Source organism: Halichoerus grypus, chromosome 7 (assembly GCF_964656455.1).
Source record: "Halichoerus grypus chromosome 7, mHalGry1.hap1.1, whole genome shotgun sequence".
NCBI classification, from domain to species: Eukaryota; Metazoa; Chordata; class Mammalia; order Carnivora; family Phocidae; genus Halichoerus; species Halichoerus grypus.
In genome coordinates, this window is record NC_135718.1 from 155,411,540 (window position 1) to 155,428,891 (window position 17,352).

The 17,352-nt window shown below is 53.8% G+C and overlaps 1 protein-coding gene across 1 annotated transcript; it reads left to right on the forward strand.

Annotated features, from left to right (window-relative positions):
* The first annotated feature begins 58 nt into the window (after positions 1-58).
* On the forward strand, positions 59-17,347 carry SHE (Src homology 2 domain containing E). Its single transcript, XM_036086866.2, has 6 exons — positions 59-943; positions 3,598-3,724; positions 10,702-10,986; positions 11,974-12,130; positions 12,560-12,679; positions 14,079-17,347. Exons 1-6 carry the CDS (start codon positions 458-460, stop codon positions 14,263-14,265), a joined length of 1,362 nt encoding a protein of 453 aa, XP_035942759.1. The 5' UTR covers positions 59-457; the 3' UTR covers positions 14,266-17,347.
* Positions 17,348-17,352: the final 5 nt, after the last annotated feature.

The following is a 17,352-nucleotide window of genomic DNA, read 5'->3' on the forward strand; positions in this document are numbered from 1 at the left end:
GTGGCGAAGCACAGGGGCGCTCGGCGACGCTGCGGGAGTCTGCGCGACCGCGGGGACCCCGGTCGGCACGTGCAGCGACGGCTCGTCTCCGCCCCCCACCCCCACCCCCCGCGCCCCGGGCGGAGGCGCCGACCCCGGCGGATCTGGGCGGGAGGCGCCAGCCGCGAGGGAGGGGCGCGCCCAGGGTGGGCGGCCCGCCGTCGGTCCCCGGTCCGTCGCGGCGCCGTCCCGTGTCTCCCCGGCGAGGGTGGGCAGGGCTGTCCGGCTTCGGGGGGAAGAGCAGGGACGCCCCGCGCCCGCCGCCCCGCAGAGCCCGGCCCCGGGCCCCACCCCGCCGGGCTGCGCGCCGGCCGGCCGGGGACGCGAAGCAGCCCCGGGGAATGAGGCGGCCGCGGCCCCTGGCGCCCCTCCGCGTGTGCGCCGCGCCCCTCGCCCGCCTGCCCCGCGGCCCCCCCCCATGGCGGCCCGGTGGTTCAAGGAGTTCCCGCTGAACCTGAAGACGGCGTCCGAGCGCGCCCGGCCCGGTGGCGGCGGCGGCCGACTGCGCAAGAACTCGGAGGCGGGCGGCGCCGGGCCGGCCCCGGGCAAGGGCCGCAAGAACTCGGCGGCCGAGCTGGGGAGCGGCAGGGCCGGCGTCGGCGCCCCCAGGGACAGCCGGCCGCCCCGGGACAGCCTGCAGGGCCTGATCCAGGCCGCCGCGGGCAAGGGCCGCAAGAACTCGCGGGCCGCCGAGGACGAGCCGCACCGGGGCGTGGCCAGGAGCGCGGGCTGCCGCACCTACATCAGCAGGCTCATCAAGGTGGACGCTCAGGAGAAGAACGGCAAGACCAGCTCCAGCACCAGCAGCACGAGCAGCTCGTCGTCGTCGTCCTCCGCGTCCTCCTCGCCTGCCTCGCTGGGCCCCGAACCGGACAAGGGCAAGACGGCGAAGCAGCCAGACACGGTAAGAGTGCAGCCTCCCCGGGGCCGCCTGTCCCCAGCGGGACGGAGAGGGGAGCATAGTGCACCTGCTCAGCCCTGGGCTGCTTTATGCGTCAGGGAAGGTGAGGTGTGCGTCCCTCCAACGTCTGGTGACAATTAAGGGACCATTTCACGTCGTTACATTTGTTTTTTGTTTTTGTTTTTGTTTTTTTCATCTTGAAAAATCCTCATTCTAAGGATGGGGAACTTTTTGGAAAGGTACTATGCATTTAATTTTGTTAGCCGTTTAGAAGAGTAATTGAATGAGTCATTCCTGCTTTGTTAAATTTGACCTCCTTATAAATGCGGTTTATTTTAATTTTGAAATCCAGGGGGATTGCCAAGCCAGATCTGTGTATACATTTACGCTTCTTGAGCAGAAGGAAAAGTATGGATTTCAGAGCCTCAGGGACCGGGTGGGACCCAGGTGGGACCCAGCCCCTCCTCTGCTAGGGTGGGAGTTCAAGCACCACTGCCCGGGCAGGTGCCCCCTCACGGCTGTCCCAGCCCCTCCGATCCGTGAACGTCTGTTGAGCAGTAGCCCAAGGAGAAGCCGTGCAGGGCTCCAAGGGCTGCAGAGGGTACGGAATGGGACAAGGAAGTGCCCTTGAGGAAATCACAGATCAGGAGAGAAGGTGTTTCCTGCCTCTTACACCCCAGAGGTTTTCTGGGTGCCGTCCAGTGCGAGGCAGTTAAGAAAAGGAGTATGACCCTGTGAGGAGACCCACTCCATCCTTACAGAGATAAGCTGGGTTTTGTTCGCTTGGTTTATTTTATTTTATTTTGTTTTTTAAAGATTTTATTTATTTGACAGAGAGAGACACAGCGAGAGAGGGAACACAAGCAGGGGGAGTGGGAGAGGGAGAAGCAGGCCTCCCGCGGAGCAGGGAGCCCGATGCGGGGCTCGATGCGGGGCTCGATGCGGGGCTCGATGCGGGGCTCGATCCCAGGACCCTGGGACCATGACCTGAGCCGAAGGCAGACGCTTAACCACTGAGCCAACCAGGCGCCCCTGATAGCTTGTTTTTTAAACTCGCTCTTCTGGGTGAAAAAAGGGAGAGAAGAGCTCAGACGGAGCTTCCAGACCCCAGCCCAGGCTGTCACCTCCTGTTGTGGGAACTTCAGCTTTCTCTTGCTCAGACTCCAAACACACTGCCTCCCTGCGTGTAGTCAGGAGCCCGCAGCACCTACCCTATGTGTCTGCACTGGGCCCTTCTGTTCATCCTCCACTCGTTCTTCCCACAAATACTGACAGGGGGCCTGTGCTGTGCCGGCCCCGGGGTGGGGGGAGGTGGAGAGATGAGCAAGGACCCAGCTCACCCAGAATTAGCCCATGGTCTCCCTGACTGACTCCATCTAAGCAGATCTAAGCACCTCGCAGCCAAGGGCTGAGTGCTGCGCCCCTCGTTCCTCTCTGTCCCGGCACACGTGGGGGGCACTCATTGGTAGCCCCTGGAGGGGCACACGTCGGGGGCAGTGAGAAGAATGGAGCTGGGGGTGCTCTGCAGTGGCCTCTCTTCTGGATGTCCGCCATTTCTTAGGCCGTCTCCTCCCAGGCAGGCTCCCCCCCCGCCCATGTCTCCCTGTTCATCTGAATTTTCCCTGCCGGCTTGGCTGATGCTTCTCTGCTTCTCCGGGAACCCTTTGGAGAGCGTAGTCAGACCGTAGCAGGACCTGGGGCTTCCTCCCGTAATTCTGATTAACATTCTCTGCCCTTTGGTTCTTACTCCTGTCTTCCTCTTCAGCTGGAGTACTGAGTTTATACTATCCCCGCTGTTTATTATCGTGTCACACTGCTCTTGGGCAAGTATGTGCTTTTTTGTCCCCATACAGTTCCCACAAAACTGTTCCCCGCTGAGAAGAGCCTGTCAAGCTCAGCTCCCGAACCAGCATTGTCACCAGCAGCTGCAGAGTAGAACCGATCACACACACCACCTTTCCGGGCACCTTTCTATTCTTGGAAGATTCGATGCTTTCTGCCGCAAATACCGACCAAAACTCTGACTGTAGCCTGGGAGGATCTGTCTGCCTGTGAATTATGGGACCTAGAACTCCCTCAGTGCTGTTTAGTGCTGTTTCCTAGACTTCTTATGAAGTTCCCTTTGGAGGGGTTGCAGATCCCTTGAGGACCAGAGCAGCTTTGGTCTTAGGTTGATTCCCTCACGGTGTCTCCCCAGTGCTGGTGGGCGCTCAGTAGGCACTGGGGGACCAGCTGACTTGGGTCTATATTGCCCACCAGGTTGGCATTAAAAAGACCAACATTCCAGGGAAGGTGCTAGACCTGTTCATTTCATTTGCTCTACAGTGACCGCCATCCTCCACTCCCCACCACCCACCCCTGCCACACTGCCCCCCGCAAATGCATTACTGCTTGGGGAGAGAGCAGGCATGGAGAGATGCTGGGGGGTGAACAGCACTCTGGGTGAATCGTTGCCAGTCAGTTAGACCACCAAGATAAATCAGATGTTTGCCCACCAGATTCACAATGGATAACGACATGATCCAGTGCAAACACCATGCAAAGGTGGCTGGAGATCTTGACTTCTTTTGAGTCTGCAGATCGTTAGTAGCCATTTTGATACCATGGCCATCGGGTGTGTGATAACCCTGGCAGGTCTCCTCTCTGGTTCTTTTAAGGTCATCATTTTAGAAGACTATGCTGACCCTTATGATGCCAAAAGGACGAAAGGTCAAAGGGACGCAGAGAGAGCAGGAGAGAATGATGGCTACATGGAGCCCTACGACGCGCAGCAAATGATAACAGGTGTGTGACTGGGACGCCCGGGGGCGGAGTCTCACGCACTGGTGGGGACAGGTACTGACCCGTGTAAGTGGGGAAGAGCAATGACGCGGCCTAATCAGACGTTGCTGACTGGAAGAAACAGAAATCAGGCCCAAGAGTAAGGTCAAAATCTCTAGTGACCTTCCTTTCTGGTTTTGTATCCTTCGGTGTTAGAATTTGCACGGTCTTTAAAGTTTTCCTAATTCTGTGCAAAACGACACTTGCGAGTTTGCAGACCTGCTTTAGAATGTGACCTTCAGGGTGGAGATTGTTTATATGCATTTCTTGGCTGCTTTGAAATCTCTTACGTCCGTAATAGGGGTTGTGAATCTCTGCCAAGGGATTTCATGTTGTTAGAAGATGCGCACGTGACATGATGCTCTGTGTTACGGTGGAAAACTGACTTCTCGACGAGCTAGCCCTACGGTACTGGAGCGAGAGAATTAGTGACTAATCCCTGGTGTGAGCCAAGCCACGCCACGCAGACCTCCTAAAACCAAAGTCAACTGATCTTGTGACCTTTCAAGTTGGAACAGTTCTAGCTTCAGCAAAGCAATCACCCTCTCATTGTTAGTATCAAACTTTTCCCTTTTATCCATAATTCTCTTAAGTTCGTGTAAATGATACTTCAAAATAACATGAACTAAGTTTTTTAGATTTATTTGTGAAATTTGGAGTAAATAGTTTGTTCACCCAATTTTTTTAAATGTTCTTTAATCCATAATGAAAAAATGCATCTCTGAGCGCTGACCCATGGCACCCTTGTCTGAGTGTTTCATGCCTGGGGAAGGCCTCACTGGCCACACGTTCCAGACTGTCTCCCCTGTTTGGAAACAGACTGAAAAACTCTCAGGCGCAGGACCCGCAGGCTGGTCTCAGAGGAGGTGAGCACAGGGGACTCGGCATCCTGGAAGGGTCAGGACAGGCTTCAGAATGAAAATGAGCTATCGCAGGAAAGGGGCGCCGTGTCCTGCTTCCCTGCTTCCAGAGATAAGGCCGCGCACGGGGGAGGGCGTACCCTGGCCAGGCCATGACCCTGAAGGTCACTGGACTGTGACCTCTAATGAAATCTGTGAATGAAAGGAAGTGAAAATGAACTTAGTCAGAACTTTAAAAAAATATCAGAGGCTTGAAAGGAGTAGGGGAAAAGATTTACTTTTACATAAAATTGAGGGAAAAGATATTCTTTAAAAAAAAGATATTCTTTAAAAAAAAAGATAATTTTGACTTATCTTTCTTTTGTCCTTTGGTTTTTATTCTTCTCTTTCTCGTTAACCAGAATAAGTAATTTATCTACGCTGTCCCAGCTGTTTATTTGTGGGGCCACATTGATAATAGGGAAAAAATTCCCTGCTTCCCCCCCACCCCCAACATAATCCCCATAAGACTCTGTGTGCTCGTGGACTCCAGTCCTCTCCCCTCGGTATAAAATCAGAGAGATTCTGACTTGCCTGTGCTCGTAGACTTTTTAAGAAACAGCAGAAAGTAGAACCAAGATCTCCCCACTCCAGATTGGGTGGACACATTTGAAACGATGGATGCAAAAGCACTTTATATAAGGCATCTTTCCACCCAGACCTACCAGGAAAAGTCAGAATTGTCCAACATGAAATAAATGTAATGATAATGGTTTTAATATTGGAGCATTTATTAAGTGCCAGTCTCCGTTTACAGTTTATGTGAATACATTTGCTTAGGAATATAAGATTAATGTATTCAATTGGAGAATAAATTCAAACTTATTAAACATTTAAGTTACTAACTTTTAAAAAATTGCCAGCTTATTTTGTCTTAAGAAAGTCCATGAATTTTAAAGTCTCTTAAAACCTATATCAAAAAGCACCTTCTTGATCAGTGCGGAGAATACACCTCTAGCTCTCCCCGCGCGCCCACAGCTGGACAGAATAACAGGAAGTGAGTTGATCGGAAGCTGGAAATAAAAGATTTGCTGCTGGGGTTTTTTTGTTTTGTTTTTGTTTTTTTTAAACCTTCTACATTTTTTTGTTCAGTTTGTTCCTTGTATGCTTGGTGGTCATGTCCCATTTAAGAAATGTTTATTTCTTGAGAACGTTAGGGATTTTTCTTTAGTTTTGGCATTTTTCAGGAGATGGAGAGGTGCTAGCGAACACCAGCCCCTGGCCGGCCTCGCTGGTCCCCGCACGGTGAGGGGAGCCACCTGATCCAACACTGTTCGCGATGTTCTTTTATAACATCCAGCAAATGCTTCTTAGGCGTTTATTTACCATGTAGCGGGCCCTGTGCTGGGCTCTGGGCATCCAGGAAACAAGACCCCCGTGACCCATGTCCTCAGGGACCGACCTTACAACCCAGGAGGCAAACAGACCTAACAGCAACAAACAAGAAAACATGTCCTTGAAAAGTGCAGCGAGTGCTGTGAAGTCAGGGTAAGAGTCACCGTCTGCGTGAGGAGCAGAGGAAGAAACAGAAAAAGCATTTATGACTCTCCCATGGCCCAATCACTGTGGGACCCAGGCTCCCTGGATCCCCCCCAAACTTTGCTCTTAACTTTGAAAGCTAAGAATTTATAAGTTTATAAATAAATTCTCCCTTAGATTTACCCAAAGGATGGTTCATAAAAAGATAGGATTATGAATACAAGGCAGTATTAGTGTAAACCTCTCTGTTCTGCTAAAGGAGCAGGAACATTTTAGCTAAGCCATTAGCAGAAACAGTCTCCCTAACTTAGCATCAGGAACTCCACAGGAAGGGTCTTCAGCGGTCCCGAGACCACGTCACTCAGTAGGAAAGCTGCTTCCAAAGCTGGCATCCCGTAAGTCGGCGCCAGGCTTACCAGCCACCTGCCTAGACCCTGCAGGCCTGTGCAGGGTGTTAGAAGTGCCTGGCCCGCAGTGAGGGCACGGAGTTTGGACCCGTTCCACGCCGTGTCCGCATGGACGGGAGAGGCACCGGGTCCTTCCGCGTCCGCTTTTACTCGCCGTATCCTGTCTCAGGTGGTTTTCAGTTTTATTTTTGCCTACAAATGATTTTGTTGGCTTGTTCAAATAGTCAAATCTAAGGGAGAACCTCAATGTTGGGGTGTCCATTTAAAAAATCCACTATGGAAAAAAATATAGAAGACTTTTTGATTTATCTAATGTGTCTATACTTTCCTTGTAAAACTTAAATTTCAGGGCTCCTGAATTATATCTGCTTTTGTTCAGCTATTTAGATTTATTTGATAAGAAAATATTCAAGTCATTTTATTTATTTTTCAGAGAGAGCTAGGGGAGGGGCAGAGGGAGAGAGAATCTCAAGCAGACTCCCCGCTGAGCTTGGAGCCAGACACAGGGCTCGATCTCGCGACCCTGAGACCACCTGAGCCAAGATCACCACCTGAGCCAAAAATCAGGAGTCGGATGCTTAACCGACAGAGCCACCCAGGCGCCCCTGTTTGTCATTTTAAATCAAAAGCGAGAGTAGGAATAAAAGATGTGAGTAGAAACAGCCCTTTTCTGATTCTGAGGGAAGAACAGCCTGCGAGTCTGCAAGTTGATCGTTTAGCAAGCGTTGTGAGATGGATGGGAAAGGTGCTCGCAGAAACACAGTTCGCCTTCTGCGTGAACTCTGGGGCGTCGAGGCAGGAAGCGGCTCCCCTGACCGCACACGGCCTCGGTTTGTTCACCTGTGAAAATGGGATCACGCGCTCCTCACTGCGTTACGCGGCTTCACGGAGACGCTGGGGTAACACGCCTAGTGCACGCGTGTCCCGTGCATGTCGCCATTGTTTAGACAGGCCAGAGAGAATCGTGTTTTCAAGGAGAAGTCCGGACGAGCGTGGAGGAACCGTGATCGCCGACCCGGCCGGCTGGGTGAAGGACGGGCCCGTCTCGGTGGGCTGGGGGCCGCCTGGGCCTGCGGGTGCTGTTTATCTGCCGCCGCCGCGTTCTGTTGTCGCCGCGGTAAATGGCCTCTATCGGCAGAGCTGGGGCGTAGCTTCCTCCGGCCGTTTCCTCCTCCTCGGCCCGTTTCCTCCCGCAGCCAGGCCTGCACGTCAGGGGCTGTTCTCCCCCAGGAAGGCCGGCCCGCGGCTCCGCGGTTGTTTCTGTCTCTGTGGCGCCGCAGGCTGGGGGCAGCCAGGTGCTGGGGGGCTGCTGCCTCGAAGGGGCGGCGGCCCGCGCTCAAGCCCTGGCTTCCCCTAACTGAACGTTGTTGTCAAGGTGACGCTGCTCTGCAGATCCCGCCAACCCCAGGGCCGTCCTGGGAGGAGTGCTGCTGGCCGCGCGCCCCCCGGGCCTCCCCCGGGCCTCCCCCGGGTCTCCCCTGGGCGCCACCGCGGGCGCACAGCCGTCCCAAGCACCGGGAGGGCAGGCCCTCGCCTCACGCGAACACACGTGTGGGGAGAATGTCGTACATCATTCCAACACCCACGTTATTTCCTTGTGGGCAGGACTCCTGTGTCTTAAGGTTGGAATCCGCTCTCGGTTTCCATCAGCTGGGACGGAGTTGAGGCGAGGACCGTGGGAAAGGGGACCCCCGCCTGCGCCAGGCCGTCCAAACCGTTTTGATCAGAAACGTACAGTTTCTGAGTTCACCCTTTGAATTCCTTTGTGTTTTCTCTTTCCTTTTTCTTAGCGCTACACAAACGTTCTTGTTAAGAGATTCCAGCGCTATCTTACTGACCAGGAGCAGAGTGTGTTTCTCGTTCCCCATAACTTTGTCTAGAATGATGTAAAGGACTCTGAAAGTCGAGAGGCGTGGACAGACAGGCAGCCTCCTGCCCCAGCACCCTGCGGGGCCTCATACAGCCCCAGGCACCGTCCTGGCCTGGGGGCGGGAGCTCCCACACCTCGATGCGGGGGGGGGGGGGGGGGTTCAGACCCAGGGAGAACCCCTCTCCTTGCCCCGGAGCTAGCAAAGACAGGATGGCTGTGGAGGGCTGGAGGAGCTCAGACGGGGGCCCCGGGGACCAGGGAGCGTGCAAGTGCTTCTCAGGCTTTGCTTCCCATGAGAACCCCGTGCCCCAGACCAGCTAAATAGAGGGGCCGGGCATCGGGTGCAGGGTTGGAGCCGGCTGCGGTCAGGGCCCCATCCAGGGTTAGAACCTAATACTGAAACCGGGGTCACCCTTTGAATTTAGTGTCCTGATTTTCCCACTTTCCCTTGAATGTTTCATCTGTTGCCCCCTCCTCGTGACAGGAGTCAGTAACTCCTCCCGAGTGTCACTGACGTTTTAAGTTACCGGCACTGTGCTCTTCCCACCCTCCCCTGCTCACCTGGACACCCCTCCGCCCGCCCCGAGCTGAAGCCACCCCGCTCCGCCTTCGACCCTCTCCTTTTCTCTGCTGGTTGCTTTCAATTTCACAGACTAACAGCCTGCATTTATTTGTGGGTAGCTCTGTGGTGTGTACCCGTGACCTTCATCTCTCTGAGCCCCACATCCGCACGGCTGGGGGCTCCTCCCTCCCTCCCCCACCGGCCGCCCAGTCAGTCCTTAGCACGACTGTGTATCCCCCGAAGGTAAGACATGATGGTCCCCGCCCGGCAGTGTCCACCACTCCGGAGATGCAGACACATCCGTAGTCTGTGCCCCGGGAGCAGGGCAGGCCCAGAGCGGCGGGCCGTGGGGCCGTGGCAGGGGGGTGGGCCGGAGAGGGGAGGAGACGCGGGCGGGGTCCCCAGGGCACAGGGCGTGACAGCAAGTGCAGAGAACGTCAGCAGTTCCATCTGGGTGGAGTCAAGAAGTGGGTTTTGAGGGGGGATGGGGCCGGGTGGTGTGAAGAGAAGAAATCGGAGGAGGAAGGTGGTCTGGTCACGGCCGGCGCCCCAGGCCGTGCGAGCCGCCCGCGCTGTGTAAGGAGACCACGGAGAGCTCGCGGGCTGAGTGGTGCCCTGAGGTGCTGGTGCTTAGAAGGTTCTTGACGGGGTCGCGGGGGGAACTGAAGGCTTCCCGTGGGGCATTGAGAAGAACCACAGCACGCCCCCCGCCAAGGCCTCTGGACCGCGAGCTGGTCGTCCCCGCGCTCCCGTCCTTCCCGCTGTGGCTGCTGGTTGGGTTTTGCATCCTTAACTTCCAGTGACACGCAGATGTAATCGATGTGACCTGTTGAGGAGCACACGACGTAGCACATGCGGACGGTGCGAACTGTGTACCCTTCCTTTCACGTGTGTGCGTTTGGAGCCCGGCGTGCCCGCTCTCCAGCCTCCCACCCCGTCATCCCTCCTGGCCTGTGTCCTTTGAACTCACCCCTCACTTCCCCCTCATGGGAACCAGCCCTCTGTGGTCCCCCCTCCGTATCTGCACTCACGCAGCTTCCTCCCCTGGAAGTGACCTTCTCTATCAGAGTGAACCCATCTTCCATTTCTCTTCCACTTGGAGTCCGTCCAAGTGCAGCCCTGGAGAGTCCAGCTTCCTGCTCTTACATCCAAGCTCTGCCACGTTGGGGTGAGGACGGCTTCCTTCGGCTTCGTGCCTCAGCCTTCCCTTCTGTAAAATTAGGGAAATAATGGTGCCGCCTTGTAGGGCAGTTGTGAAGATCGCGGGGTGCACCATCGAGGGTGTTCACTGTTGTCGTTATGCCCGCAGGATCATTTGTGAGTGTGTCTGGCTTCCTCTGTTTGGAAACTGCCGGGGAGTCCAGAACTCTGTCCGGCGTCCGGATCTCTCCCCTCCGTGTGGGCCGGTGCTGGGGAGACAGTGAGCCGTCCGTCGACGCCTGTGAGCGGACGGGGTCTCAGCCTTCCCACAAGGTGTAGAAACTGCAGGTGAACCACACTCCAGGCAGAGGAGGGGCCCGAGACCGGGGAGCAGGTTGCCGGCGGCCACGTGGCTTCCCACCAAGTGTGGAACGTGTCCTCGGGTGCTCGCTGCTCGCCGGGCCCGCGGGCAAACCGGCATCCGTGCGGCGCCCCTTCGGCCAGACGGCAGGAGGCCGCCCCGGTTTGTCCGGCGCTTCCGTGGCACGTTTCTGTCAGGCTTCTGTCTCTGGTGTGTCTTTCAGAAATCCGACGCCGAGGCTCTAAGGATCCGCTGGTGAAGGCTCTTCAGCTGCTCGACAGCCCGTGTGAGCCGGGCGAGAACAGCACGAAGACGGAGGCTGCGGCCAAGAGACGCAGCTCCAGGGACCTCCTGGGGAAGCCCCCCCAGCTGTATGACACGCCCTACGAGCCTGGGGACGGGGCCCCCGACCGGAGGGCGCGGCTGCCCGCGGAGGACGAGCGGCCGGCGGCCGAGTACGAGCAGCCGTGGGAGTGGAAGAAGGAGCAGATAGCTCGGGCGCTGTCGGGTGAGGACCCCGTGTGCGTGGAGCCCAGGCCGAGGCCCCGAGATTGCACCGCTCAGAAATCCCGGTCTGGTCGCTGCCGTGCCTCCCAGCCACTCCAGAGATCAGACTGGGATCAGCTTTCACTAACCCGACTCAGTGCTACTCCTCAACCGTTTGAAATTCCTACCTAACCGATGGCGGTTTGGGGTCCAGTGCATCATAGACGGAGGTGTCTGGGGGGCCTGGTGAGGCGCCCTTTGTTGGCTTGTGTCAGTAGCCCTCCCCCAGGAACCCGTCCCTAAGTGTGCGTGCGTAGAGTAACAGGAGGGGCAGTGGGTGGGAAAGGTGTTCCTGCTTCCGCTTCTCCCAGGACACAGTTTTCCTGCCTGGCTGACCGCAGAACCTTCTTCTCCTTCGACTTAAAAAAGCCAGGGATGTGTTTTCCCTCCACCCGTAAAGCCGGGCTGGTGATGAGCAGTGCCGTCCACGCCAAGGGTGGGTGCCGAGGGTGAGGTGCGTGACAGCGGACATTTGAGTCCGTTTGGGTTTGGCCCAGTCCTGTTTTCCACAGCCCTCTGTCGGCACCTGCTCTCCGGACGCCGAGCCGCGTGTGGCTCTGGAACGTCTGTTCGTCCAGCCCAGATGCCGTAGCATCTGCCGCTCAGTAGCTTCTGTTTCCACGTGCATGTTGTTTTATTATTTCATAGTAAAAACTGCTTGTTTGGTTTCATAGAATGAAAACGCACTTGCGTCTTTTATTCTAAATACACCAAAACTCAAAGTGTTTACAAGTGCACGGTAAATGTGCCCTCGAGACCCCCCTCACCTTCTGAAACTATTGGACAGGAGAGCGTCTCCCTGGACAGTGGCCGTCGGGGACCCTCGAGGTGCGACCCGCAGCCGGGTGTTTGCAGGCGCTTTAGCCATCGGGAAGGGGGCAAGGAGGCTTTTGTGTGAAGCGCACACGGGTTGCCCGTGGGCTCTGTGTTAGACGAGCCTTCTTTCCAGTTCAGTTTGAAGGCTCTGACCGGCCTTCCCTCAAGGAGGACGCGGTGAAGCAGCACCAACGGCCGAGGAGCCGGACGCAGAAGATCCCGAAGCCGGCCGTCTCGGACCACAGCGAGGGGGAGAAGGTGGACCCGGCCCTGCCACTGGGGAAGCAGCCGTGAGTCTCGTCCTCATCCCCGCGGAACGAACAACGGCTGGGAGCCTGCTGGTGGGGGGAGGGGGGCTCGCCCATTTCACGTGATTATTTTTGTTCCTGAATTCTCATCTGGCTGGGGCTGATTAATGAAGGCCTATTTTCAAAGCCCATTGCATTTGTGCAGAATAGAAAGTGCACTGCATCCCAAGAGCCTGATTTTACATTTCATTCTCCTGTAGTGACTGGCCCTAGCCCTGTCCACTCCCTCTCTATGACTGATGGATTTCGTGATCCCGGATTACCCAAATCCGTATCTCGTCTCTTCTGAGCGTGAAGCAGGATCTAGATCAGGCTACTGACCCTCCAACAGAAGTGCATTAAAGAGAATGCGTTTTGGAGTGAGGCCCCGTCTGATCTGTGCTTTGATGTGGGTGCCCCCCCCCTTTACAGTTGGTATCACGGGGCCATCACCCGAGCGGAGGCCGAGAGCCGACTGCAGCCCTGCAGAGAAGCTGGTTATCTGGTTCGAAACAGCGAGTCGGGGAACAGCAAGTACTCTATCGCACTGAAGTGAGTACCAGAGCCGGGTGGGCTCCCCCGGGCGGCGCCGGCCCTTCCAGTCACGGGCAGAGGACTGCTCAGGAAAGATCATATCTGAAGGTGGTTCGCAGGGTACGGATTGCCAGAAAATAGGGGGCATTTGCTCGGACCACAGCATGGGAAATGCTCGGATCCGAACGCAGGGTCGGTACTAGGCAGATGCCCCCAGGTCTCCCGAGATGGTGAGGGCCTCTCTCGTCCCGAGTGACGCAGCGCGTGCCGTCCGTTGCCTGCCCTAACGTAGGCCCTCCACGAGGCCCAGCAGAGAAATAATCCCTGACAAAAAGGGGAATTTCCAGCGGGACACTTGGGTGGTCCTTTTATTCCCCAGTGTTTGGGACTTTAATAAATCAGATCCCTTGATGTCCAAATGCCACCTGCAGCTTTGACAGCAGTTTCTTCTGGGGAAGGAGGACACACTGACCTGCTGCTCCCTGCCTGACTGTACGAGAACACTCGTGTGTGCGAGGCGGGCCTGGCGGGTTTTGTGTCATGGAAATTCTCGCTGCTCTGCGGGTTCAGCGGAGCTGTGTTGGAGGATCATTGTCAGAGCCCTAACAGCACTTCCTTCCTGAGGAAGCTGAGCCCCTGCAGCTGAAACAATCAGACTGGAGGGAAGAGAGGCTGGGGGTGTTTGAGCAACACGGCTTGGAAAGTGGGGCCGGCCACCAGACACACAATACCAGGAATAGCTGAGCCGCGTTCCTGAAAGGGGGCTCGTGGACCCGCTCTTGAGCCTCTGGTACCAGCTGTCCTTACGCACAACCAGGACCGGTCTTTCCAGTTTGAGGGTGGGAAGGGAGGAAGGAGGAAACGGGGTTTTATTATTATTATTATTATTATTATTATTATTAATATATTCTTTGGGGAGGAAAGAAAGAGGAAACCGTACATATGTCCTTGTCCCATGACGAGGAGGGTGAGTTTAAACCTCACCCTAGTGGTCTCATACTCGGGCATAAGCACTAGTTGGTGATTTGGGAGACAGGGGAGATTGGGCTTTGTGTGTGTGTGTGTGTGTGTGTGTCTTTTTGGTCCAGCACCTGATGACTTGTGTGTTTTAAGGACAAACAACCCAAGGATGACCCACCTTGAGCCAAGGGCCTCAAAGCCTCTGACAGCCCCCTGGAGAGCGGGGAGCCCCATTCGGGGCTCGATCCCAGGACCCTGGGATCATGACCTGAGCCGAAGGCAGACGCTCAACCACTGAGCCCCCCAGGGGCCCCCAGAGTGCCTTTCTGTTCGAGTTTGTAGCCGTTCCAGGGGTGGGTGGGAGCCTGCCTGCCGGTGACTGGCTAGCATTGCTCCTGTGGGGCAGGGACCCCTGCTCACTCATTCACGTGTCCTCCTCAATCTCGTTTTGTTTCAGGACTAGTCAAGGGTGTGTCCACATCATAGTGGCCCAGACCAAAGACAACAGGTACACGCTGAATCAGACGAGCGCGGTCTTCAACAGCATCCCCGAGGTGGTACACTATTACTCCAACGAGAAGCTGCCCTTCAAGGGGGCAGAACACATGACCTTACTCTACCCCGTGCACAGCAAGGGGCACTAAGGTCCGGCCAGCAAGAGCCCTGGCCAGGCCCCTCCTCCTGAGCAGGCGTCTGCCCCCGACCGGCACTGGGGACAGGGCCGGACTGCCCCACGGTGATCAGGAGGAAGTGGGAGTCTCCATCTAGAAGGCAAAATCTTTGGCCTGACATCCATTCCGCGACACCTGGTTACTGACCTGTTGCTTTTCTACAATAAGAAATCATACTTTACCCGCTGCCTCCACTCTCCGGAGCAGGTGTTCTGTTTGGGGGTGACTCTCAGGAAAGGTAAGTCAGGAGTCCAGGAATATTAAGGCTTTCCAAAAATGCACTAGGTATGACCTGGAATACCTGGTCTCTAAACAAACCAACAAAAATGCAATTGGCTTTCATGTGAGGCAATAAAAAATGATTGTGTGGACCAGAAGAGCGTGTATCCTGGACCCCTCCTTGGGGAAGAGGACAAAGAGTGGGAAACACGTGGATATGGATGACTTGGAGAAAGTGTCCTGGTTCAGCTCTGGAGTCCATGAAAATTCACGACTCTGACGAGAGTATTTTGTCGGTCAGCCTTCTAAGAAAGTTTATGTTTTCTCGATCTCTGTGGACTTTTTCATCATCTTTAATATAAACATGAACAGGAAGGAAGATGCCTCTGATTTAAGAATCGGCAATATAAATTAAGCATTGGCATCATTATAATTCTGAATTGTAGAATAAAATAACGATTTCATTTCTGATTTTTTAAAAATCTGAAAAATTTGCAAAGCTCAACAACTGTTTTCTTATTGGATAATTATTCAGAACTTCTGATGTCTTTGGTTTCACCTTTGAGCATTTCAGCTGTTAGGGAACGATTTTTAATTTGTGTCCCCCAATTAGATTTGCTCTGTATTTTTGGAGTAAATTTTAAATATACTTATCTCTACCCCTCGGAGCTGAGTGCCTGAACTGGGTCTCAAACCTGCAGTCTGTCTCGTGCAGAGCAGACCAGTTTTCGCTGTACAGAACTGTCTTAAAAGACTGAGGTTTCTCCAACTACTACTGCTTCAGATATTAAATTAATATTCATAGTATCGTTATTTTTATGGTTTGTTGTGAACTTCAATTGCCAATTTACTTACTGTGAAAAAAATAAATAAAACCCCATGAGAATGGCGTTCTGTGAGGAGCCCCCGGTGAGCGGCCTCTGTGGTCTGGGTTAGCTGGCGGCGCCCAGGACGGATCCAGATCCATAGAAGTTCACTGTTGTAGCTTCGGTTATAGACACAAAAAAGGTTGATTTGGTTAATTTTTAGGGAAGCCTATCTTTCTAGTTACTAGTTACTGTTCTGCTATTATAATTTAGAGGTTAGTAAATACTTGCTTCTCTATTCAGTTAAGGCTGTAGCCAGAGGGTTGTGTGATCTTTGATTTAAAAAATGTGAGAGGAACCTTTTCTTATTGAATCTCAACGATTTTATGAATAGAGTGTCTGTTTTTTAAATACTGATAGAGCTTTTTAAATGTGCATTGGTTCATGGGTGACATCTTTAGTACAAGATTTTTACAAATTTTTAGCATCTGTAGTTCCAATTCCATTCAACAAATATTTATTATCTTGCATATACAAATAATTCATTTATTAAACTTATTTTTAGTTCAACATTCTAGAAGTGAAATATTTTTTACTTAAACTTATTCTACAAAATATAGCAGTTATCCTAATCTTAATCAATGCTAAAAAGCTTTGCAAAATTTTTCTGTGCGCACTGGATGATTTTTGGCCCATGCCCAGCAACTGTGATGAATGTATCATGAAATAGCGTCTTGGAAGCAGACCTGATGCGCTCGGTCTTTACGAAGCTTCCATCATATGCTCAGTATTGTGCTTTCTCTGCACTGTTTTTCCATGGCAGTTATGTCATGTTCTTTGTGTAGCTGAAAGCGGAGATGTGGAGTTTGTATATGGTCCAGCTCCTTCACACTACGCAGGGGGCTGTAGGAGGAAGGAACGTAGTAGACTGGAAGGGGGCCGAGCCGCTCTTCTCTTCCTAAGGCTGTGAGCCGGCCGACAGTGGCAGAGGCTTCACCAGCCGCAGGCGCCCTGTGCTGGGAACACGGGCCAGGCAGGTGCCTCGGGGACGTCCCGAGTGGCTTCCCTGTGGGGCCTCCCGGGCCAGCTCATCTGAACCCCTGTGACACCTTTCCTCTCGGAGCTCCCAGTGCTTGGGCTTTTTGCCATTTTGTCTCAATACACATATTTTCCCATAGTCTCCTTTCTTTTCAGTTCCCTCTGTCTCCCAGAATCTTTTCGGGTTCCTCCTGAAGAGGAACTGTCCTCTGGCAGATGTGTGCCCCCTCGCCTGGAGTGTGGTGCCCTCGAGCTCCCTGCGTCCGTGCTCCTTCTCCAGTACACCCCTTTTTAAAAAAATGCTCTGCCCCGGCTCGCTAGATGAATTTATTTAGTTGCTTCATTTCAGGCCTACAGGACATTTCTAGTTACTTTGTTACCATAGCGGTTTCTGTCAGGATGGATTTCAACCAGGGGAGTTGTATATTTAAATAAGCAGGAATAAGGTAGTGGAGCAGTGTTACTCTGTGTAATAAAAGAAAATGGGGCGCCTGGGTGGCTTAGTCGGTTGCGTCAGACTCTTAATTTCGGCTCAGGTCCTGATCTCAGGGTGGTGAGATCGAGCTCAGTGGGAAGTCCGCTGGAGTTCCTCCCTCCCTCTCCCTTTGCCCCTCCCCCACTCATGCTCGCTCTCTCTAAAATAAATAGTTTTTTAAAGGAAAATACGGATATGCCTGCTTTCTTTTGGGGAGAGAAGTGTCCTTTTAAGTTATCCAGAATTACTTTCTCAAGCACTTATAAAAAGAACCTTTATTCTTTGCTCAGTCGTTATTCATTTATTGGCCTCTGCTGTCGGATGGGGAGTTGGGCAGTTTTTGGGACAGGTGGGGAAATAGTCCTAATTCGTTAATTGGATTATTTCACTGCTCTTACCTTGTTAATGGCCATTGTGAGTAAATGTTCATACTTGATTCAGAAGAACTGAGCATCTGAGATATTCTTCGAACAAGGGTGGCCTTTCTGTTCCATTAAAATGTGCTTTTTCAGTCAAAGGTAA